Below are 19,168 nucleotides of genomic sequence, written 5' to 3'. Positions count from 1 at the left end.
ATATGAATATTAGAGTTAAAAAATTATTTGCAGGTGTGACTATATTAAATTATTGAGTATCTATAAATATCTGTTCAAAAATCACTGGCTTTCACATTTTCCCAAGATTCTCTGGGTCAAAGTTACCCAGTCATTCTTTGCTTTAAGAATAAAGTCCTTATTTTTTCAAATTTTAAGTAGTCTCTCTTCTGGTAATGGAGTAAATATTGAACATATGCCAGGAGGATATTAGTAACCTTTGTGTTTAGCCTCTTCAAACTTAACAGTCATGCCAAATATTATATAGCTAAGTAAAATATCTTCTTTTCTGAAATTGGCACCATTCTAGAATAGTGGTTAACTTACCAAGATCATTGTAAGGCCTAACAACCTCAGAATCGGTGGTTAAGGATCCTGTAGAGTGACATTCATTTGGAGAAACACTAGAAGATGTTAACATTTTGAAGAGTGGAAAACAGGATCATAAGAAATGGTGACAGAAAGGCAGAGACCTTTATTTTCTCTTTATGTAAAGTAATCTGTCTTAAATTTCATAGTGTTTGGTAGGCTCATTAAATTTTTTTTTATGGCTGTGTTGGGTCTTTGTTTCTGTGCGAGGGCTTTCTCTAGTTGCGGCAAGTGGGGGCCACTCTTCATCGCGGTGCGCGGGCCTCTCACTATTGCGGCCTCTCTTGTTGCGGAGCACAGGCTCCAGACGTGCAGGCTCAGTAGTTGTGGCTCACGGGCCTAGTTGCTCCGTGGCATGTGGGATCTTCCCAGACCAGGGCTCGAACCCGTGTCCCCTGCATTGGCAGGCGGACTCTCAACCACTGCGCCACCAGGGAAGCCCTCATTAAATTTTTAATAATTTAATTTTTAGTAATTTTATTACTTCAGGTTTTATAACAATTATTATACTCTCCTAAGCTTTAATAAACAAATAAGGTTTTTGGAGGAGGTCCTAATTTTTCAGTTGTTTAATTAATAAATGAGCTTATTGTATATTTTAAGAGGCTTAGTACCCCAAGCAGATAAATATTGCAAACATTGGATATTCAAATAAGGTATCTAATCTGAGGAAGCAGTGTCAATTATGTGTGAAAATAGGTATAAAATCAGACTTTCTGACAATTGGTTTGTCAATATGGTATAAATTTCAAATGAAATTTATCATGAAGTCCTTTTTCCTCCTGTTCTTGCCCTAAAATTCTACTATATCAATAGCAGATACTTTGTAATTAGTATTGTATAATGTGACACTAAATTTAATAATATATTAAAAAAACTTGTGTTTTGTTTGAATTTCAGGTAATAGCCCTTCCCAATAATTTATATTTTGTTTAGTATGCCACTTTTTGGAAGTGGTCACTGTCAATATCTTGCTATATAGTATGATGACCTTGGAGATTTAAAACCAAGTAAAAGTGTAAACAGCCTTTCTTATTTAGTTTTGAGTTTTAAATCCACTTTTATTCCAAATAGGAAAAGTCAAAAGTAGATTTACTGTGGAATATGAGTTATATAAAAGACATCTTAACAGCTGACTTAGGGAAAACAGACTGGCCAATTCCATTTATGGAATTGTAACATAAAGTTCCATCAAACTGTTATCTTTAAAGGGGTTTTTATAATCTAATAGGTATCCCTTGTAAACTTTATTAATGTGAACACATCTGCTTTAAAAAAAAAAAAATCAGTGAGGGACTTCCCCAGTGGTCCAGTGGAAAAGAATCTGCCTTCCAATGCAGGGTTTGCAGGTTTGATCCCTGGTTGGGGAACTAAGATCCCACATGCTGCGGGGCAACTAGGCCCGCTCATCACAACTACTGAGCCCGCTCACCTCAGCGAGAGAGCCTGTATGCCACAAACTACAGAGCCCACATGCTCTGGAGCCTGCGCACCACAACTAGAGAGAAGCCCGCGTGCAGCAACTGAAGAGAAGCGCGAGCGCCGCAGCGAAGACCTGATGTAGCCAAAAAAATAAAGAAAATAAATAAATATTTTAGAAAAAATCAGTGAATTCCTAATGAAAATAGAGAGAAATTTTTTATTATTTATAGCTAAATTCTTTAGTATCAATCATTTAGAATTCTTTCAGATTCTTTTACTGTGTTCTTATTTACTGTCCCAGTAATCTATCATTCTCTTTAAAAGTAAAAAGTATTGGGACTTCCTTGGTGGTCCAGTGGGTAAGACTCTGTGCTCCCAATGCAGGGGGTCTGGGTTTGATTCCTGGTCGGGGAACTAGATCCCACAAGCATGCTGCAACTGAGAGTTCTCATGCCGCAACTAAGACCTGGCACAGCCAAAATAAATAATAAATAAAATAAATAAATATAAAGAAAAAAGCATTTATTGACCCCTTCAGACAGAATGTCTGGTTTAAAAAAAAAAAAACTATCACAAATGTCTATTCATTGGACCTTCAATTGAGTTTTTTTGTTTTATTTTCCCAGCACGATTAATTTAAGAATGTGGCACTTTCTTTAGTGGTGACTTTGCTGCAAAGTTCTGAAATTTTCACTTGAAATTATTTTCAGAGCCAGTTTGAGGCACATAAGAAAATCAGTTAAATTATTTCATAGACACAATTAGTGTTTTGTCTAGAAATAGATTGCAATTTGTCATTCACATATTCTGTAGACTTGAACTCTTCATGACTTGGACCTTTCCAAAAAGCAAGTTCAGTTTTGGAAGGTGAAGATATGACTTTGAGAACATCCAAAAGGATATGTCAGAGAGAGAGTCAAGAACATTCTGAACAATGTTAGTGTCATTGCTCTACAGCATTCCAAAATGACAGTTTGAAATATTAGGATATAAAAGTTTTGATATAAATGACTAATTACTTTGTAGTCATACTGTATCTGACTTGTTAGATTCCCATGCTCTAGATTCTTTTATAAATAGGCACTTTAAAGGGATCTATTACAAAGTCAACATTTTGGGGGGGTGGGTTTTGTGACTGGATTTGTAAAATGTAGAATGGGATTATTGTTTTGTCATACATCTGAATTTAGTAGACGACTACTAGATAATGGTGATAATCTTTTTTCTGTTAGCGAAAGAGAGCATAGTTGATGCTTGAAAAACACAGGTTTGAGCTGCACGGGTCTGCTGATACTCAGATATTTTTCAGTAGTAAATACTGTACCACATAGTCCAAGGATGGTTGAATTAGGAGATGTGGAGGAACTGCGGATATGGAGGGCCCTGTATAAGTTATAGGTGGATTAACCTCTGCATTATTCAAGGGTCAACTGTATATATACTCATAAAAACTCACATTTTCTTCTCTCTCTTTTTTCTTTTTTTTAATTAATTTTATTTTTGGCTGCGTTGGGTCTTCATTGCTGTGTGCGGGCTTTCTCTAGTTGTGGTGAGCGGGGGCTACTCTTCGTTACGGTGCGTGGGCTTCTCATTGCGGTGGCTTCTCTTGTTGCAGAGCATGGGCCCTAGGCGCCATGGGCTCAGTAGTTGTAGCTTGCAGGCTCTAGGGCGGAGGCTCAGTAGTTGTGGCGCACGGGCTTAGTTGCTCCGTGGCATGTGGGATTTTCCTGGACCAGGGCTCAAACCCGTGTCCCCTGCATTGGCAGGCGGATTCTTAACCACTGCACCACTAGGGAAGTCCAAAACTCACATTTTATATAAAAAAAAGAATGTCTCTGTGTATAACTGAGTCACTTTGCTGTACAGCAGAGGTTGCCACAACATTGTAAATCAACTACACTTCAGTAAAACACAAAACAAAACAGAAACTCCCATTTTGTCTAAATTGATTTTGCTCTTATATAACAATAGTATATGTATTCAGGTTGCATTTTTATTTGCATTTAATAATTATTGATTAAAATTTATTTCTTTAATATTATTAGATTTCAAATGATTGAGGTAACTGTAAAAGTTTGTTTTATACCCTGTTGCTGATCAAATCATTTGTCTTCTCTATAGTTCCTTACAAATGTATGGAATCAGTGTTCCATTTGGATTGAACATCTGTGTCTTGTCTTAATAATAGAATAATTGGCATGAAGTCATCTAAAAGGACCAATTTACATGGTATAATTGGCAGAGAGCATGAACTTTGGATTAAACAGACCTAAGTTTTTAATCTTATTCTTGCTACTTACTAATGGTGTGACCTTGCGCAAGTTATTTAACTTTTCAGGCTTAGTTTCTTCATCTGAAAAAATGGAGACAAACCTACCCAACTAAGTATTTTTAAAGCACCAATGCACAATAGCTTGTCATCCATTTAATAATAAATGTTCATTTCTTTTCCTGCTTTTATCTTCATGTATTGGTAATTTGAGACTAAGTTAGTAAACTTAAAGAACTTTCTAAGCAGTCACCCTAAACATGATTCTAAGGTTTACTTTAGGATTAGTCTGCCATTTACTTTAGTCAATACTGTAGTCTCTCCATTGCCAGGAGGAGTATTTGAGAAAGGAAGGAATGATTTGAACCTTGTCAGTAGCCAGCTGAATTAGTGTTTTAGGGACATACTTTTGAGAACTTGTACTTGACATCTCCATGAAACTGTTTTCATTTATCTTCAATCACAGGTACAGGAACTTTAAAGATCGATTTTGTTGGGGAGCTGAATGATAAGATGAAAGGTTTCTATAGGAGTAAATATGCTGCCCCTTCTGGAGAGGTGCGCTACGCTGCGGTCACCCAGTTTGAGGTATGGGATTCTTTAACATATTATGATCTGAAATTCGACATTCTGACAAAGGTCTAATTCTGTTATTTGCGTGATTATTGGAGGCTTAGGTGCCTTTGGCCATAATTGTATTATTGATTTTGGAACTTTTATTTTATATTCAGCCAGTTATCTCTGTTATACAAGAGAGAGAATTAGGGGTGTGGGCTGGGGAATGATTTTATTTATAACAGTACCACTATTAATTTAGTAGGAAAAGCCACAGGTACAAAAAAAGGTACAAAGTATAAAAGCAATCCAGGTATTGAAATTTTGTTGCCTGTATGTCTGTATATATAGTTATATATGGATATATATAGATATAGACCTATCTATTTAAATATAATTTTGTTACCTGTATGTGTGTGTGTATGAGTGTGAGTGTGATTCCAGTGCTAATCTCTAGCCCTTTTGAGCACTTCTTCATCCTGGAATGGTTGGCTGGAGTGTGTCTCCAAATGATTTTTTTTTAAGAGAGGGTATGTGGGTGGTATACTTCCTGAGTCTTTGCATATCTGAAAATCTTTCATTTGCCTTTATACATGATCAGTTTTACTGAGTATGTAAGAGATTTGTTGGGGGGAAAAAGAAAAAAAGAGCAGCCCCTGACATCTAGAAGTTGTCCTAGCACTGAAAACCTAGTCCATGTTATTTTCCTGTTGGACATAAACAGTTTCATAGAATGCCAACCTCAGACAAGGTTACTCTGAGACCATGATAAAGTGAGACAAAACAAGGGCACTTCATAATTTCATCCACGCATAGACAAAAACAAGTTCACTTTGTTAATCACAAAAGACAAACAACTCTCTCTCTTGGTTAAAATGAGTGACTGCTGCTTCTTTACCATTTGCAGTTTTAGGTTTGATGTAGTCTGCCCTCTCCATAGATAAATAACAGTTATTGAGATACCCACTCATAAAATTGCCTCCACTTTCTGACAGCACCCAACTTAGAATGAATCCTTTCTTCTTAAATCCTCCTCCAAATCCAAAATCACATAATTGTTTCTTTTTTAGACTCTTACTGAGATACCCCATGGTTTCTTTTGATGTGAGTTTTCCCTTGCTACAGTGAGTAATAAGCCCAACTTCTTCAGTGATAAGAGTGATACAATTGGCTTACAGTTTTTCTCTTTCAAAGGTGCATAAATATTGTTCTAAAGTCTTTCACGTCTCATTTTGTCGAGGGGGAGGAGTCAGACTAGAATGTTTCTTCTCCCTTTGTAGGGTAACACATTTTAAAATTTTGTTTTACTTTCTTCCTGATTGCTTGTTAAATTATTTCTTTGTACGTAAAAATTAAAAATTTTCACCAGGTGTTCACTTTTCATTAACTTTTAATAATTGGTGAACCCTATGGATGTTATATTCAGAGCTTTCTTTAGTGTAGCAGTATTTTCTTCTATTGCATCTTCATCATGGTTTCTGTTCTGATCTCTTCTTCAGGAACATCATTTAATAATAGATTTAGCTCTAGTGTCTATCCCCCAAATGTACCTTAGATTGCTTTTATCACTTTGTCCTTTGGATATTTTGGAAACTTCAATCTTACTATCTATGTCATTCATTTAATTTCCTCTAATATAAATACATTTATTTACTGCTGTTGCTCCTAATTTGAATTTTTCTGTGCATTTCTTTCTTTACACTCTACTTACTTTTCCAAATGTCTTATTTATTCTTTTTTTAAACATCTTTAGTCTTATTTATTCTTTAGTAGAATCCATAATTTATTTAGTTTCTTTGAGAGTGCAATCAGCCATCTAATGTTTTTCCTTGGAGAAATCCTTTTTCAGAAGTATGTGCTTCCTCTACCTTTGCATATTTTGTTACTTCTTTTTAAGATACAGAATCTTGTCAATGGTTCTATTTCTATTTTATTAAAGATTTTTTCTTTTATAACTGATATTCTACTGCACCACTAATCTTATTTTGCTTTAACAAGTTTGCTCTTTTTTATTTTTAAAGAAAGAATGAGATCTCTTTCAAAAGGTAGGTCAAATGGTGACAGTTTTATGTGTTGTATATGGAAGTGCCATTAAACAAATGACCTGTTTGGAACTGATACAGCATCTGTCTTTTTTCCTGTTGCTACCATTCCAGATAAAGAACAAAGCACATCAGAAATTCTGGAGATATTTTTATTTTTATTTTGAAATCAAAGCCAGAGAGGCAACCAGTCATATTTTCCTATCGTTGAATCCTTACAGCAGTATACTGTTAACCTTCCTGTGCTCAGTGTTGTGTTGACATTATAGATAAAACCATGTGCCTTTAATTTGAAATACTGAAATGTTTTAATAAAAACAAAAATATAATTGTCAGTTATTCTAATACTATAAATTGTTAAGCTCTATAGCAGACCTAGTTCCTGGATAATGGCTGATGTGGCAATGATTGTAAACCTTGTGTTTTCTTTGTAGTCAGTGCCTAGCTTGTTGCCCGGCACTGAGTAGAAAATAAATATTTGAAACAGTGAATGAACAAATGATAGAAAGAAAAATGTCTGTTAGTTCATGAAATATTCTGGTAGGTTAATTCTGTGATATTTTATATTTCATATTCTTTTCTTAAGGCTACTGATGCCCGGAGAGCTTTTCCTTGCTGGGATGAGCCTGCCATCAAAGCAACTTTTGATATCTCATTGGTTGTTCCTAAAGACAGAGTAGCTTTATCAAACATGGTATGTTTGTGTTTGTGAGTATGTTCATATTTTGAATAAGCGTTTAGCATATTTAGTTTGCTGATTAGATGGGATAGCATGAAACCACCCAGCACAATGCTTGACACATAATTGGAGCACAAATGTTAGTTTTCTTAATTTCTGAAAAGGCTTCTTTTTCTTTATTGCCTTATATGGGGAGTTTCCCCCCTCCTGGAAGAAATTCTTTATAAACTATATTAACAAGATCATCTAATTCCTTCAATTTGGAAATCTAAATAAGAAATGAGTTTAATAAATATTACCTGAAAGAAAAAAAATCTGATATTCTTATTAAATGCCAAAAGATATAGCCACATAATGAAGTGTATTTAGGTTTTTGGCTGATTGTATTCTTGGAATATGCTCCCTCCACTGATGTCGTTGATCCTCATTCATAATAGAGTAAGCATTCACTACTTGAAGTGTATTGTCTAAGACTGCCTTACTTAAGACATAGAGTAGCCTGTGGCTTATAATAGGAATCTAGGGAACTTGGAAATGCCTGCTGCACCTGAAAATGACTGGCTTTTGCCTCCTTTACTGGTGGAGAGAATTCCATAGATTCTCTTCTCAAATATTCTCAGAGAGGAAGCTAATATATTACACTGAAATGTTCATTTACAATTTAGTATGAATGAATTTATCAGATCAATTCTTGAATAAGTCTTACTTGGAAGAAAGAATAGAGAGACCTTGAGGAAACTGAGAGCCTGAATAGGAAAAAGAGGGAGAACACCAAAGGGAAGTTAGGGGACTCCAAAGGTAAAGTGGAGGTTTTGTGACAAATTTGTTTAGAGCCAGCCTTGGTACAGAGAATGCTCTAAATGTAGAAATCTGTGCCCTTTGAAATGTCTGATTCCACAATTACATTTTATTTTCATTAATATTTGTTGTCTCCTATCCTTTGTTCACTTGAAAAGTATTGAGGTCTTAAAACATCCCAGTATCTGGCATATTAATAGGTATTCAAGAAAAGTTGCTTCTTTTTTCTTACAAATCCTTGGAAGTTTTAACACTTCAGGCTCCAGTTTCTTAGTGTGAATACTTTATCAGGTGACTTTCCTTCTTAATAGGAAAGATCTTGACAGCATAATAGCACTGGATGAATTAGGATAGAGAAGTAAGCAGTGCTGGAAAGGGGGAAGAAAAGGCCCCAAAGCCTAGAGTTTTTGGCTAGTGTTTGCTCTAAGGTATTTAATGTAAATCTGTTAAATTTTCCTTTTTTTTTTTTTTTTTTTAAAGAATGTAATTGATCGGAAACCATATCCTGATGATGAAAATGTAGTGGAAGTGAAGTTTGCTCGCACACCTGTCATGTCTACGTATCTGGTGGCATTTGTTGTGGGTGAATATGACTTTGTAGAAACAAGGTCAAAAGATGGTGTGTGTGTCCGTGTTTACACCCCTGTTGGCAAAGCAGAGCAAGGAAAATTTGCGTTAGAGGTAAATGTACTTGAAGAGGATTGTTCCAACAGTCCATAACTCCAGGTTGGGGAATTTACATTTCTGATCAATTATTAGTACAATTATTTATAATTTAATCTGAAATTTCATGTACTACTTTGGTTTTACTTTTAATAGAATCTGGGAACTAGCAACTTTGGTGTTTTATTAACATTTTACAAGATAATGATTAAGAAAATATTAGAGTAGAATTTATTTACCCAGAGAGTGGGTGGGAAAATATGTAATTATGCTTTTCATACTGAATTATAAATGGATTAAAGTTTGGCTGACATACAAAGCTTAGGGCTAAAGCACTCTTTGGAGGTGGGGCTCCCCAGGGTTGGTTTCTAGTAACTTGAGATATTTGGCTTGCAACAGGATTCCTTTGTGGATTTCTATATGAATGACAGTAAGATTTATCAGATGGTTCTTTTGTCTATACTTTTATAGGTTGCTGCTAAAACTCTGCCTTTTTATAAGGACTACTTCAATGTTCCTTATCCTCTACCTAAAATTGATCTCATTGCTATTGCAGACTTTGCAGCTGGTAAAGTAAATTTCATTTTATTGATGAATTGTAATAACTTTTTTTGAATTCTATGATTTTTCAAGAAGAAATATATATAAATATCAATAAATGTTTATATTTATTTTATGAAGGTGCCATGGAGAACTGGGGCCTTGTTACTTATAGGTATGTTAATGATGTATTACCCTGCCTTATCTTTTTAAAATCACTGATTTCATGAGAGCTTCACTCCTAAGTACAGTTCAGTAGCTTCTGCTTTATAATCTGTCATAAATTTTCCTACCTCCCCCCACTTCCATGAACATTTCAAGAATTCAGATGATCACCCTCTGGTGCTACTATCTGAGAGTATAAGATTTTAAAGTGAGCATCTGGCATTAGTAGCATTTGTAGATGTATTTTTGGCTGAGTTTCTCATTTCAGTGCCTTCTCGTCCTTCTAGTAGTTACATAGTTATATATCCAGCTTGAAGAACTTTCCCTGATTTAATATCTTCTGGCCAAATTTTTACATGTCTGTCACCACAATACAAACATGTAGGTTGTATAATTTTAAAAGCAGTGTCTGTAAACAAGTTTCTGTCTTCTACTTTCACTTGCCTTCTTCAGTGAGCTAAGTTTTGGACAGCCTGCTCAGTGTTCTTTTTAGGACTGTGGAATGCATCTTCCCCCCACTTTCTGCTCCCCTTCTTTTAATGGAAGGACTGTCTTCTCTGTCTGTCTAGCACAATAATCCCTAATCCTTTAGACAAAGTTTTTCTGAAATTTCAGGCAGCTGTCCTATAAACAAACTGATAATTAAACTTGTGTCACATCTTTGATCTTCTGTTATGAATTCTATTGGAGTGGTGTCTTTAATCTTCCCAGAACTTTTTCTATCCTGTGTACTCTGAGGAAATGTTTTCTTGACATCTTTAAAGCCTAACTTGACCAACTTATTTACTGTTTGAATCTCCCTCCCCCATTTCTGCATGCCTGCTTTGATTGTAATACTTAAAAAAAAATTTTTTTTTTTTTTAAACACAGGGAGACTGCATTGCTTATTGATCCAAAAAACTCCTGTTCTTCATCACGCCAGTGGGTTGCCCTGGTTGTGGGACATGAGCTCGCCCATCAATGGTTTGGAAATCTTGTTACTATGGTATTTAATATTTTTAAGTGCTCAAATATATTTATTTTTTTTCCTGCTGCACCTTTTTTTTGTCTACATAGTATTTCAGGTTTGGCTGGAATGTTGTACCAAAAAAGTAGTTTTTTGATTGAAAAACTTTATTTTAAAAGGTCCACTTTGAAAAGTGTTTATCAGAATATTCTTGTTGATCAAAAGCATGTAGATAATCTTTATTCAACAGAAAATACTTCCTAAACTGTTCTAAATACTGCCTGTAAGCGGGGGAAGTCATGATACTAATTTGGGTGAAAGGAAGAGATTTCACTTAGGTAGAGAGATTCCATGCAGTGAGATTCAGACTAATGGTAGTTTCTTGTGTTCTATGTATTATGTAGCTCACTAGCTGTAAAGTAACCTGATAAATGACAAACTATCCTTGGTTAGGTTGAAATGTTTTTAAGGGTCATTTTCCTCATTGCCTGAAATTTTAAGTTGAAATTTGACAGAAATGAAGGCAAAGAAACAACAGAATAACTGTGAAGTATATTAAAATTTCCAACTGTCCTATTGAAGTTCTTGTTTATTATAATGTTTGCAGTGAATGATCTCTGTCCTCTAGTCTTGACCTTTCCCTTACTCTGAATAAGTACTATCTATAGCAGCCAACTGTGTTAGAGCTTGGGAGCCCAGCGTCTAATAAGTGAACTAGAAGTGCCTCTGCAAAGAAAGAACTGGAGATTCTGGAGCCAGCCAAATTTCCTGATGGCATTTTAGGCTGCCAAAGAGCAGAGCCCAATTTGGATATTAGTTGAGTCCACATGTCACAAAAATAAGCAAGAAAGGAAAACATTTAGCAACTCTTACATATTTGAAAGAGTTTCTAAAAGAAAGTCAGCCCTTGAAAGTAAATCCTTTCCTTTTTGCTTTGGATGTTTAAAATTTTGCTTAGGGGTAAAAAAAAATTTTTGAAATATAATTTTATGCCGAAGTAAGTATACTAGTACCTGTATTCAATATGTCAGAAACATTCTTTTCTCCTAATGCAGCAAGTTTGTTGCTGCCAAACAATTTTTTTGCTCAGTGTTGAGCAGACTTTATTTTTTATGATTTTATTTTTAAACTTCCAGTAATAAATTTTAGTAGGGGAAATGTGTGCATTCTCATTTTGCTTTTAAACAACTTTTTACTGGATTGGAGCAATTTCTAGTTATTAGATGTCACTTGTTTCATTAACCAAAATTCAAAGGCTTAGAGATAGTTGGAAAATTACTAGGTTTGTACCAGCTTATCCCAGTGGAGGCTTTTAGTTAAATAAGTGCACAAAGCATATAGACAGATAGCCATTTATCAGTTGATATTGAAAATATTTGATCTTTTCAGAATTTTAAAATGCCCTTTTGTTTTTCACCGTTGCATTAGTCCTTTGTCCTGAATTCATATAGTATTGCTTTCTTTTCATAAGAGATTTAATCAACTTTAATGAAAATTAGATTGAAATCTCTTTCTAAAAAGTTGATTTCTTTTTCAAAAAGTTGATTTTGTCTGTGACCCATTATATTCTTTGTCCACTCCACTGTTAATTCTTACTAACAGATGAGAATTTTATATTTCATAAATGTTTAAACACCAATTCATTACTGAACTACTTACTGCCATGACATTTGTTAATTTCACATAATTCTTATATAAGCAGTACTGCTTTTCTGTTTATCTAGAAAGTTTAACTTTTCAATCAACAGTGATTTTTCCCTGTCATTATGGAAATAGTTTCCAGTTTTCCTTGTTTGGTCCTGATAAGCTTTCTGTTTTTTTTAAGAGAACTGTTTATTAAACTAAATTTTATATGACAATGTAGGCTCTTGCCTGTATTTATGCGCTCTTTTCCCCTTTTCCATATTTAGGGTGTTTTTCATCCTCCTTCTTCCTCCTTTTCTACCTTCAGTACCAGAAAGTTACTTAGCAGTGGTGATAATGCTAGTGTCCCAGGTTGGCCTTTCTTGGCATTTCTTTTGTTCAGGGATGTGAGTTATTTACTAAATGTTTTGAAATGAATTTCAGTTCATTAAGAGCTTTAGAATATAGTGGAAGGGACATATGAGTTTTTTAAATTAGTGGAGTGACAAGCATCTTGTTTTCTTTATATATTTCCATCTTTTGTCTTTAGGAATGGTGGACTCATCTTTGGTTAAATGAAGGCTTCGCATCATGGATTGAATATCTGTGTGTAGACCACTGCTTCCCAGAGTATGATATCTGGACTCAGTTTGTTTCTGCTGATTACACACGTGCCCAGGAGCTTGATGCCTTAGATAACAGCCATCCTATTGAAGTGAGACATAATTTTCAGTCATTGGCCTTTGCTCTCATTTTCAGTAAAATGTATAATTTGTTTATAGAGATACTTAGGACTCTGAAAAGAAAATTGCATGGGTGATGTCATGTACTTTTGTAGTTTATATTTCCATTCTTGAAATTCTAGCACTACTAAGGTCTAATTATGTTTCTTCTTAAACATCTGTGATCTTTGTAGAAGCAAGTGCTCAGTACCCGTAAGCATTCACTAAATAGATGTTTATTGAATAGTGTGGGGGAACCATAGCTGCTGGGTAGTATGATTCTGTTGTTTCAGAGAAAATTCTGAACATGCTCTTTATTGTTGTCATTGTCTGTTTTTATATAAATATTTTAATCTTTTGACTTAGCCTGTCCTTACTTCAGCTAGTTTATCTGTATAAATTTTGCCTCTACAGAGCTAGACTTAGAGTCTACTTTGACATATTTCACCAGGGTCCTGTGTAACTGTGAGCCATGACAATTAGTGCAAGAAGTCAAATGTTTTTCATCTCTCCCTTCCTTACCCTCACTTCCCTACCCTCAAAGAGAGCAGTAGTGACTTGCCTCCCAGCAAAGCAGTGCCAAGATTGGAACCCAGGTCCTAAGAGATGATGGGGATTGTGTTATATATTCTATTTTATTAGTATTAGTTATTAAACCCTTTTAAACAATTATACATTATGAGTCACCTAAAGGGAAAAAGTATCTTATGATTTAGAAGGGTTTTCCTAGAAAGCTTTTTATGTAATTCAGTATTACAGGCTGTCTGCTTCCTGTCATAACCTTGAATCACACTGTCTGCTAGGTCAGTGTGGGCCATCCTTCTGAAGTTGATGAGATATTTGACGCTATATCATATAGCAAAGGTGCATCTGTCATCCGAATGCTACATGACTACATTGGGGATAAGGTAAAAAAGCAATTTAAAAAATCTTCTGTTCTTTTATGGTGAAACCATAGAGTTTTGCATGAAAAAAAAAGTTTGATTTTATTTAGGTTAAGTTCCTAAGTAATTTTTCTAGAATTTATAAGGATAGTACTCTGGCTTGTCTTTATTTCTTTTTATGCTGACTATTTTGGTCTCTCAGATGAATGATGTTGCAAATATGTTTTGGGGGTTGGTGGAAGTCTGGTATAAAACTTAAAAGCAAAAGTAGAAGGCAAAGAGTAAGCATTTTTAAACAGAAGGTAGTAGACATTAGGGGGATACATGTGTTTTAGTAAATCTAACAGTCAAGTAATTTGAGTAAATTAGTTTTTGAGTACTATACACTCAAAATATACTATAATTCTGAGTTCTGACTCTCCTGGATGTTAAAAATTGTGTTTTCTCAGGACTTTAAGAAAGGAATGAACATGTATTTAACCAAGTTTCAACAAAAGAATGCTGCCACAGGTAATCTTTAATAGCTTGATACAGAAATGGAGAGAAAGTGTTGGCATACTATCCAGAGTGTGACATTTTATTTTTTCTAAATACTTAATTTTCCATGTGCTGGATAGGAAATAGAGTCGACTTATTTGAAGATGTGTTATATCATGGATCAACGGCATGAATCAGGACCTATTATCCTTTTGGTCATCCTCCAATAGTCTGCTTTCCACAGCTCAATGTTTTGCCACTTTAAAGAGTCTGAAAAGTTCTGTTTACTTTACCAGAGCTTGTTTTTTTTGATGATTTGTGGGTTTTGTTGCCCTTCGTTGACCATTGGCCATTAAAATAGCTGCAAATTAACCATTTGTAGGAGTGAACTTGTGGAACTACAGATTTTCAATGAAGTAAATTCTTAAGATTTTATGATGGTCTATTAGATATTAGAGTCAAAAGGAAGAACAAAGGTGTAATAGTTGATTGAATATGAAGCTGAGTTCCTTAGTGAACAAAAGTAGTTTAAAAAACAAGATTTGTGTCATGTCATTAGTACAGGTCTGGGGTGGGGCCCGAGAGTCTGCATTTCTAACAGACTCCAGGTGAGGCCAGTGCTCCTAGTTCATGGGCCGTACTTTAGCTCACCAAAGTGTAACTGGTACAGGGTGTACCATGTAACTGTTTTTGGTTTGTCTTTGTGACTTATGAAAGACAATTGGCAGTTCAAATACATTCCCGTTAATCATCCATGGTTTTTATCCTCTTGTAGGAGTTGTAGTGCTCTCTGTCTACTGTCTCCGCCCCGCCCTTAATTTATGCCTTCTTGATCTCTCCCCTGGAATTCACTACTAATTTACTATTTGCCTTGTCCCACTCTCTTCAGTTTCATCTCTCACTCTGAGGCTAGCTAGGGTTATCTTTCTAAAGTGAATGTCTAATTACATCACCCTACTGATTAAAAACACTTGAGATGCCACATTCCTTTCACGATAAAGTCTGTATTTCTTTGTAAGCCATACAGTCTCGAACAGTTCTTCCTTCCCACTTTTTTAGCCTCATGGCCTGTTACTCCCACACATGCACCTCTGTCTTCAGCTTATTGAACATATTGCCGTTACTGACATTTTCTGTCATTTCTTATACTTTCCTCTTTTTTTTTTTTTGGCCGTGCTGCACAGCTTATGGGATCTTAGTTCCCTGACCAGGGATCGAACCCGAGCCCATGGCAGTGAAAGCTCAGAAGCCTAACCACTGGACCGCCAGTGAATTCCTTTTTATTTTCCTCTTTGTACCTTTATTTTGTCTACCTGGAATGCCCTTTTTCCCCCTGTCTAATGAACAACTCCTCTTCAAGGTGCAGACCAAAAGTTTACCTCTTGTGAAGCCTTTATTCTTTGGATTTTTCTTTCTCTGTTCTTGCCCCTGTTACAGCATGTACCACATTGTATTGTTGTTTTGCTTATTCTACCACCAGAGTTGTCTGATCATATGGGTCAAAAACAGCATCAGCATTGAGTATTTTTTAACTTCTGTTAATTGAATGGGTATAATAGTTTTAAGTTTGTGAATGTTTAGTAGTGACCTTGAATATGTTTCCATTTGTTTGTTTCTGTTTCTTCTTGTTTGAACTCACCTGTTTGTCTTTTGTTTATAACTTGTAATTTTTTAATAAATTGGAACAATTAAGAACATCTTAGACTATAAGACCATAGAGTTCACTTAATGGGAAGGCAAGGAGAACGTTAATTTGGCCCACTGTTCCTGAACCTGAAAGAACCACAAAATTGGTCAGTGTTGCAGTGTCAAGAGTTATATAAAATTTCTGGTTTGTTTAGGAAAATAAAAATGGAAACATTTTAGATTTTCATTGTTTGTATTTATCTTCTAGAGGATCTCTGGGAAAGTTTAGAAAATGCCAGTGGTAAACCTATAGCCGCTGTGATGAATACCTGGACCAAACAAATGGGATTCCCTCTCATTTACGTGGAAGCAGAGCAGGTAAACTTATAAAAAGTCCTTCAGTTTTTCTCATATTGTATTAAATGAAATTCAGTCAGTGTTATCAAATTTGCTTTTCTGTCCTTTAAGTATTCTAGGTAAGATTTAAGCCAGCCCTTATACTTTTTGCGGTACGCGGGCCTCTCACTGCTGTGGCCTCTCCCGTTGCGGAGCACAGGCTCTGGACGCGCAGGCTCAGCAGCCATGGCTCACGGGCCTAGCCGCTCCGCGGCATGCGGGATCCTCCCGGACCGGGGCACGAACCCATGTCCCCTGCATCGGCAAGCGGACTCTCAACCACTGCGCCACCAGGGAAGCCCTAAAATTAGTTTTTAATGTTGGATGGCATTGTGATTTTGATTAGAATTGCATTCATATTAGTTGAACTGTTATCTGAATTCAGACAGGTGTAGTTCAAAATGAATTGTCCTCCAACAGTACTGAGAATTACACATCAACCTATAATGCATACCAGAAAGTTTGTCTTAACTTAGTTTAATTGTATGAAACTATGAAATCATTCTCTTAAATTTCTTTGCCATGGTTTTATAAGCTGCATAGGGAATTAATTGCATTCTTTTTTAGGGAGGAGGATTCATAGCTCTGTTTTAGGTATGTGTTTGTCCTTGTGGTTCTGCATTGTCCATGAAGCTAATATTTTACAAAGGCTCAATGTGCCAATCTTAAATAAAGTATACACACTGGAGAACCTCACAGTTAGATTGGCTGCAAGCATTTGAAAAGGCAATTTAGGGAACACAATCATATTTGGTGAGAAAGGATATCTAAAACTTTAGTGAGCTATCATTGTGGCCATTCTGTTTCTTTCTAGTTTATCAGAAGTGAGGACACTAATACCCCACTTCCTCCCAACGTTATTGAGACTCAGCGAACTTTTCCATCAAGCTACTTTCAAGATCTTACTTTTTCTGCATTTTTTTTGTCTCCAAGCACAGCCAAACTCATCCTCCATTTTACATTATAATAAAAAGCCTGTCTATGACTCAGTTCTTTTACAAATAGGAGAACTCTGCAACATTGTATCTTGATTATGATCTGTATCTCACTTTATATTCCCTGAATTTAAATATTTTTGCTTTATTTCTGAATCAATTTAAAAGTCACCTAATAACTTTTTCAAGGAAATCTATGTGATACATAATTAATCAGTGATGTAGTATCAGTATTTAAGTTCATTAGTAGTTTCTTTATGGCATCAAAGTGGCCATTGCTTCCTCACTCAAATTTTTTAGTTTTTCATTTCTGTCTCTTGCAGTCAGTTTATCCCTTTATAAAGGTCACTGACCCAATTTAGTGTTTGATTTAAGTGATCTTAACATTGTTGTATCTTGCGTTGTTTAAAATGTCTAGGGCATAGTAACAAATGATAACTAAAACAAAAGATTGCATATTGTTGAAGTATTTTTCAAAAAATATGTGCTTGCCTTTGTTGCTTCTGGCTTTTTAGTTTTTTGCAGCACCTCCCCCCGACTCTTTTTTGTGTTTCATTGCAAAGCTCGTCCTTTGAAACAAGGTGTGTGCTGCTTCCATGTTTGTCAGTTGCTCTAAACATGACTTTGGATTCTGAATTCAGAATTTGAATTCTGAGTATTGAGTCCACATGCTAATTTAATGTTGCCACTGTTTGGAAGTAGAAAAGGCTGAAGACATAACCTTCCTCCATAAAGGTTAACTATGTATCCTTTTTGAAAACTTCAACACTTTGAAGTTCTTATCTGGGTCTCCTCGTGAGCAATATTTCATAGCACCTGGCCTTTAATTTTTAGAGTATTGTTATTTCGAGGCCTTAATAAGACAGAGTGACTTTTCTACCATTCTGTAGTGTCATGCTCTTTATCACCATTGCATTTTGTATACTCAGGAGCCATTTGGCTGTATGGTTTCACCTCTGCTTTGTCGCACAGATGTTGTCCCCTCCGACAAAAAGTGCTGATGCTATTACAGCCTTTGTTTTGTTTTGTGTCTTCAGATAGAAGATGACAGACGACTGAGGTTGTCCCAGAGGAAGTTCTGTGCCAGTGGACCATATGTGGGTAAGCAAATGGCTATGAGTGGGAGCTGATCAGTGAGTTTGGATACCATACCGTAGTGTTCCAACTAATAAGAAATAATTATCCATTTAAAATATTGTTAATAGAATTAAACAGAAACAAGGTAATGGTAATAGAACAAAAACGAAATCTAGGAAATCAAAACAGGAGATTCATGGGGTATTTGTAGTATCGTCATATTCGTAGATTTTTGAAAGTCCCTGTCTCTGTGTGTTATTGGGGGCTGTAATGAATGAAGAAGTATAGGAACACTCAAGAAGTGATGTCTCTAACCTTAATCCCTAAAAGAAGACTTGGTATGCATTTGTGTACTAAGTCTTATGCACTTGTGTACTAAGTACATTTGGTATACTTATGTACCAAGTGTATACATTGTGGCTAATTTTTTTTTTTTTAATTCTTGGGCGTAGTAAGTAACTAAGCAAATAAATAAAGCCCAATGATTATTTAGATTTATTATGTACCAGTCATTGTGCTAAGCACTATAACTGACCCTTATTTTATACTCTCAGCAACCCTATTAGGTAGGTCATATTATTTCTGTTTACAAATAGGGAAGCTGAGGCATAGCTAAGTAAGTTAAATTGTGCAAGATAACCTATATAATAAGTCAAAGAGTAGGAATTCAAACAAAATAGTTGGATTATATAAGTTTATAATCCTTAAGTTTAAGTTTATTATACCCTTAACTATCACTCAACTCTGCTTTTTCAAATATTTCTACATGACATTAGACTTTTGTTTGTTCGTTTAATTATTTTCGGCTGTGTTGGGTCTTCGTTGCTGCACATGGGCTTTCTCTAGTTGTGGCGAGCGGGGGCTACTCTTCGTTGCAGTGCATGGACTTCTCACTGCAGTGGCTTCTCTTGTTGCAGAGCACAGGCTCTAGGTGCGTGGTCTTCAGTAGATGTGGCACTTGG

At 35.5% G+C, this 19,168-nt stretch overlaps 1 protein-coding gene across 1 annotated transcript in view; it reads left to right on the top strand.

Moving 5' to 3' along the window:
- The window catches only part of NPEPPS (aminopeptidase puromycin sensitive), an 85,595-nt gene that overhangs the window by 48,288 nt on the left and 18,139 nt on the right, over positions 1 to 19,168 (top strand). Inside the window, exons 4-14 of the mRNA XM_082604942.1 lie at positions 4,545 to 4,666; positions 7,262 to 7,369; positions 8,633 to 8,833; positions 9,287 to 9,383; positions 9,497 to 9,530; positions 10,391 to 10,505; positions 12,640 to 12,804; positions 13,615 to 13,719; positions 14,145 to 14,205; positions 16,067 to 16,176; positions 18,167 to 18,230. Of these exons, the coding sequence (XP_082461068.1) occupies positions 4,545 to 4,666; positions 7,262 to 7,369; positions 8,633 to 8,833; positions 9,287 to 9,383; positions 9,497 to 9,530; positions 10,391 to 10,505; positions 12,640 to 12,804; positions 13,615 to 13,719; positions 14,145 to 14,205; positions 16,067 to 16,176; positions 18,167 to 18,230 (1,182 nt within the window). The remainder of the gene's footprint in view (positions 1 to 4,544; positions 4,667 to 7,261; positions 7,370 to 8,632; positions 8,834 to 9,286; positions 9,384 to 9,496; positions 9,531 to 10,390; positions 10,506 to 12,639; positions 12,805 to 13,614; positions 13,720 to 14,144; positions 14,206 to 16,066; positions 16,177 to 18,166; positions 18,231 to 19,168) is intronic.

Source organism: Mesoplodon mirus, assembly GCF_964341445.2.
Source record: "Mesoplodon mirus genome assembly, chromosome: 18".
Classification (NCBI taxonomy): Eukaryota; Metazoa; Chordata; class Mammalia; order Artiodactyla; family Ziphiidae; genus Mesoplodon; species Mesoplodon mirus.
Note: the sequence above shows the minus strand (reverse complement) of the source record. Positions and strands in the feature narration are given on the sequence as shown.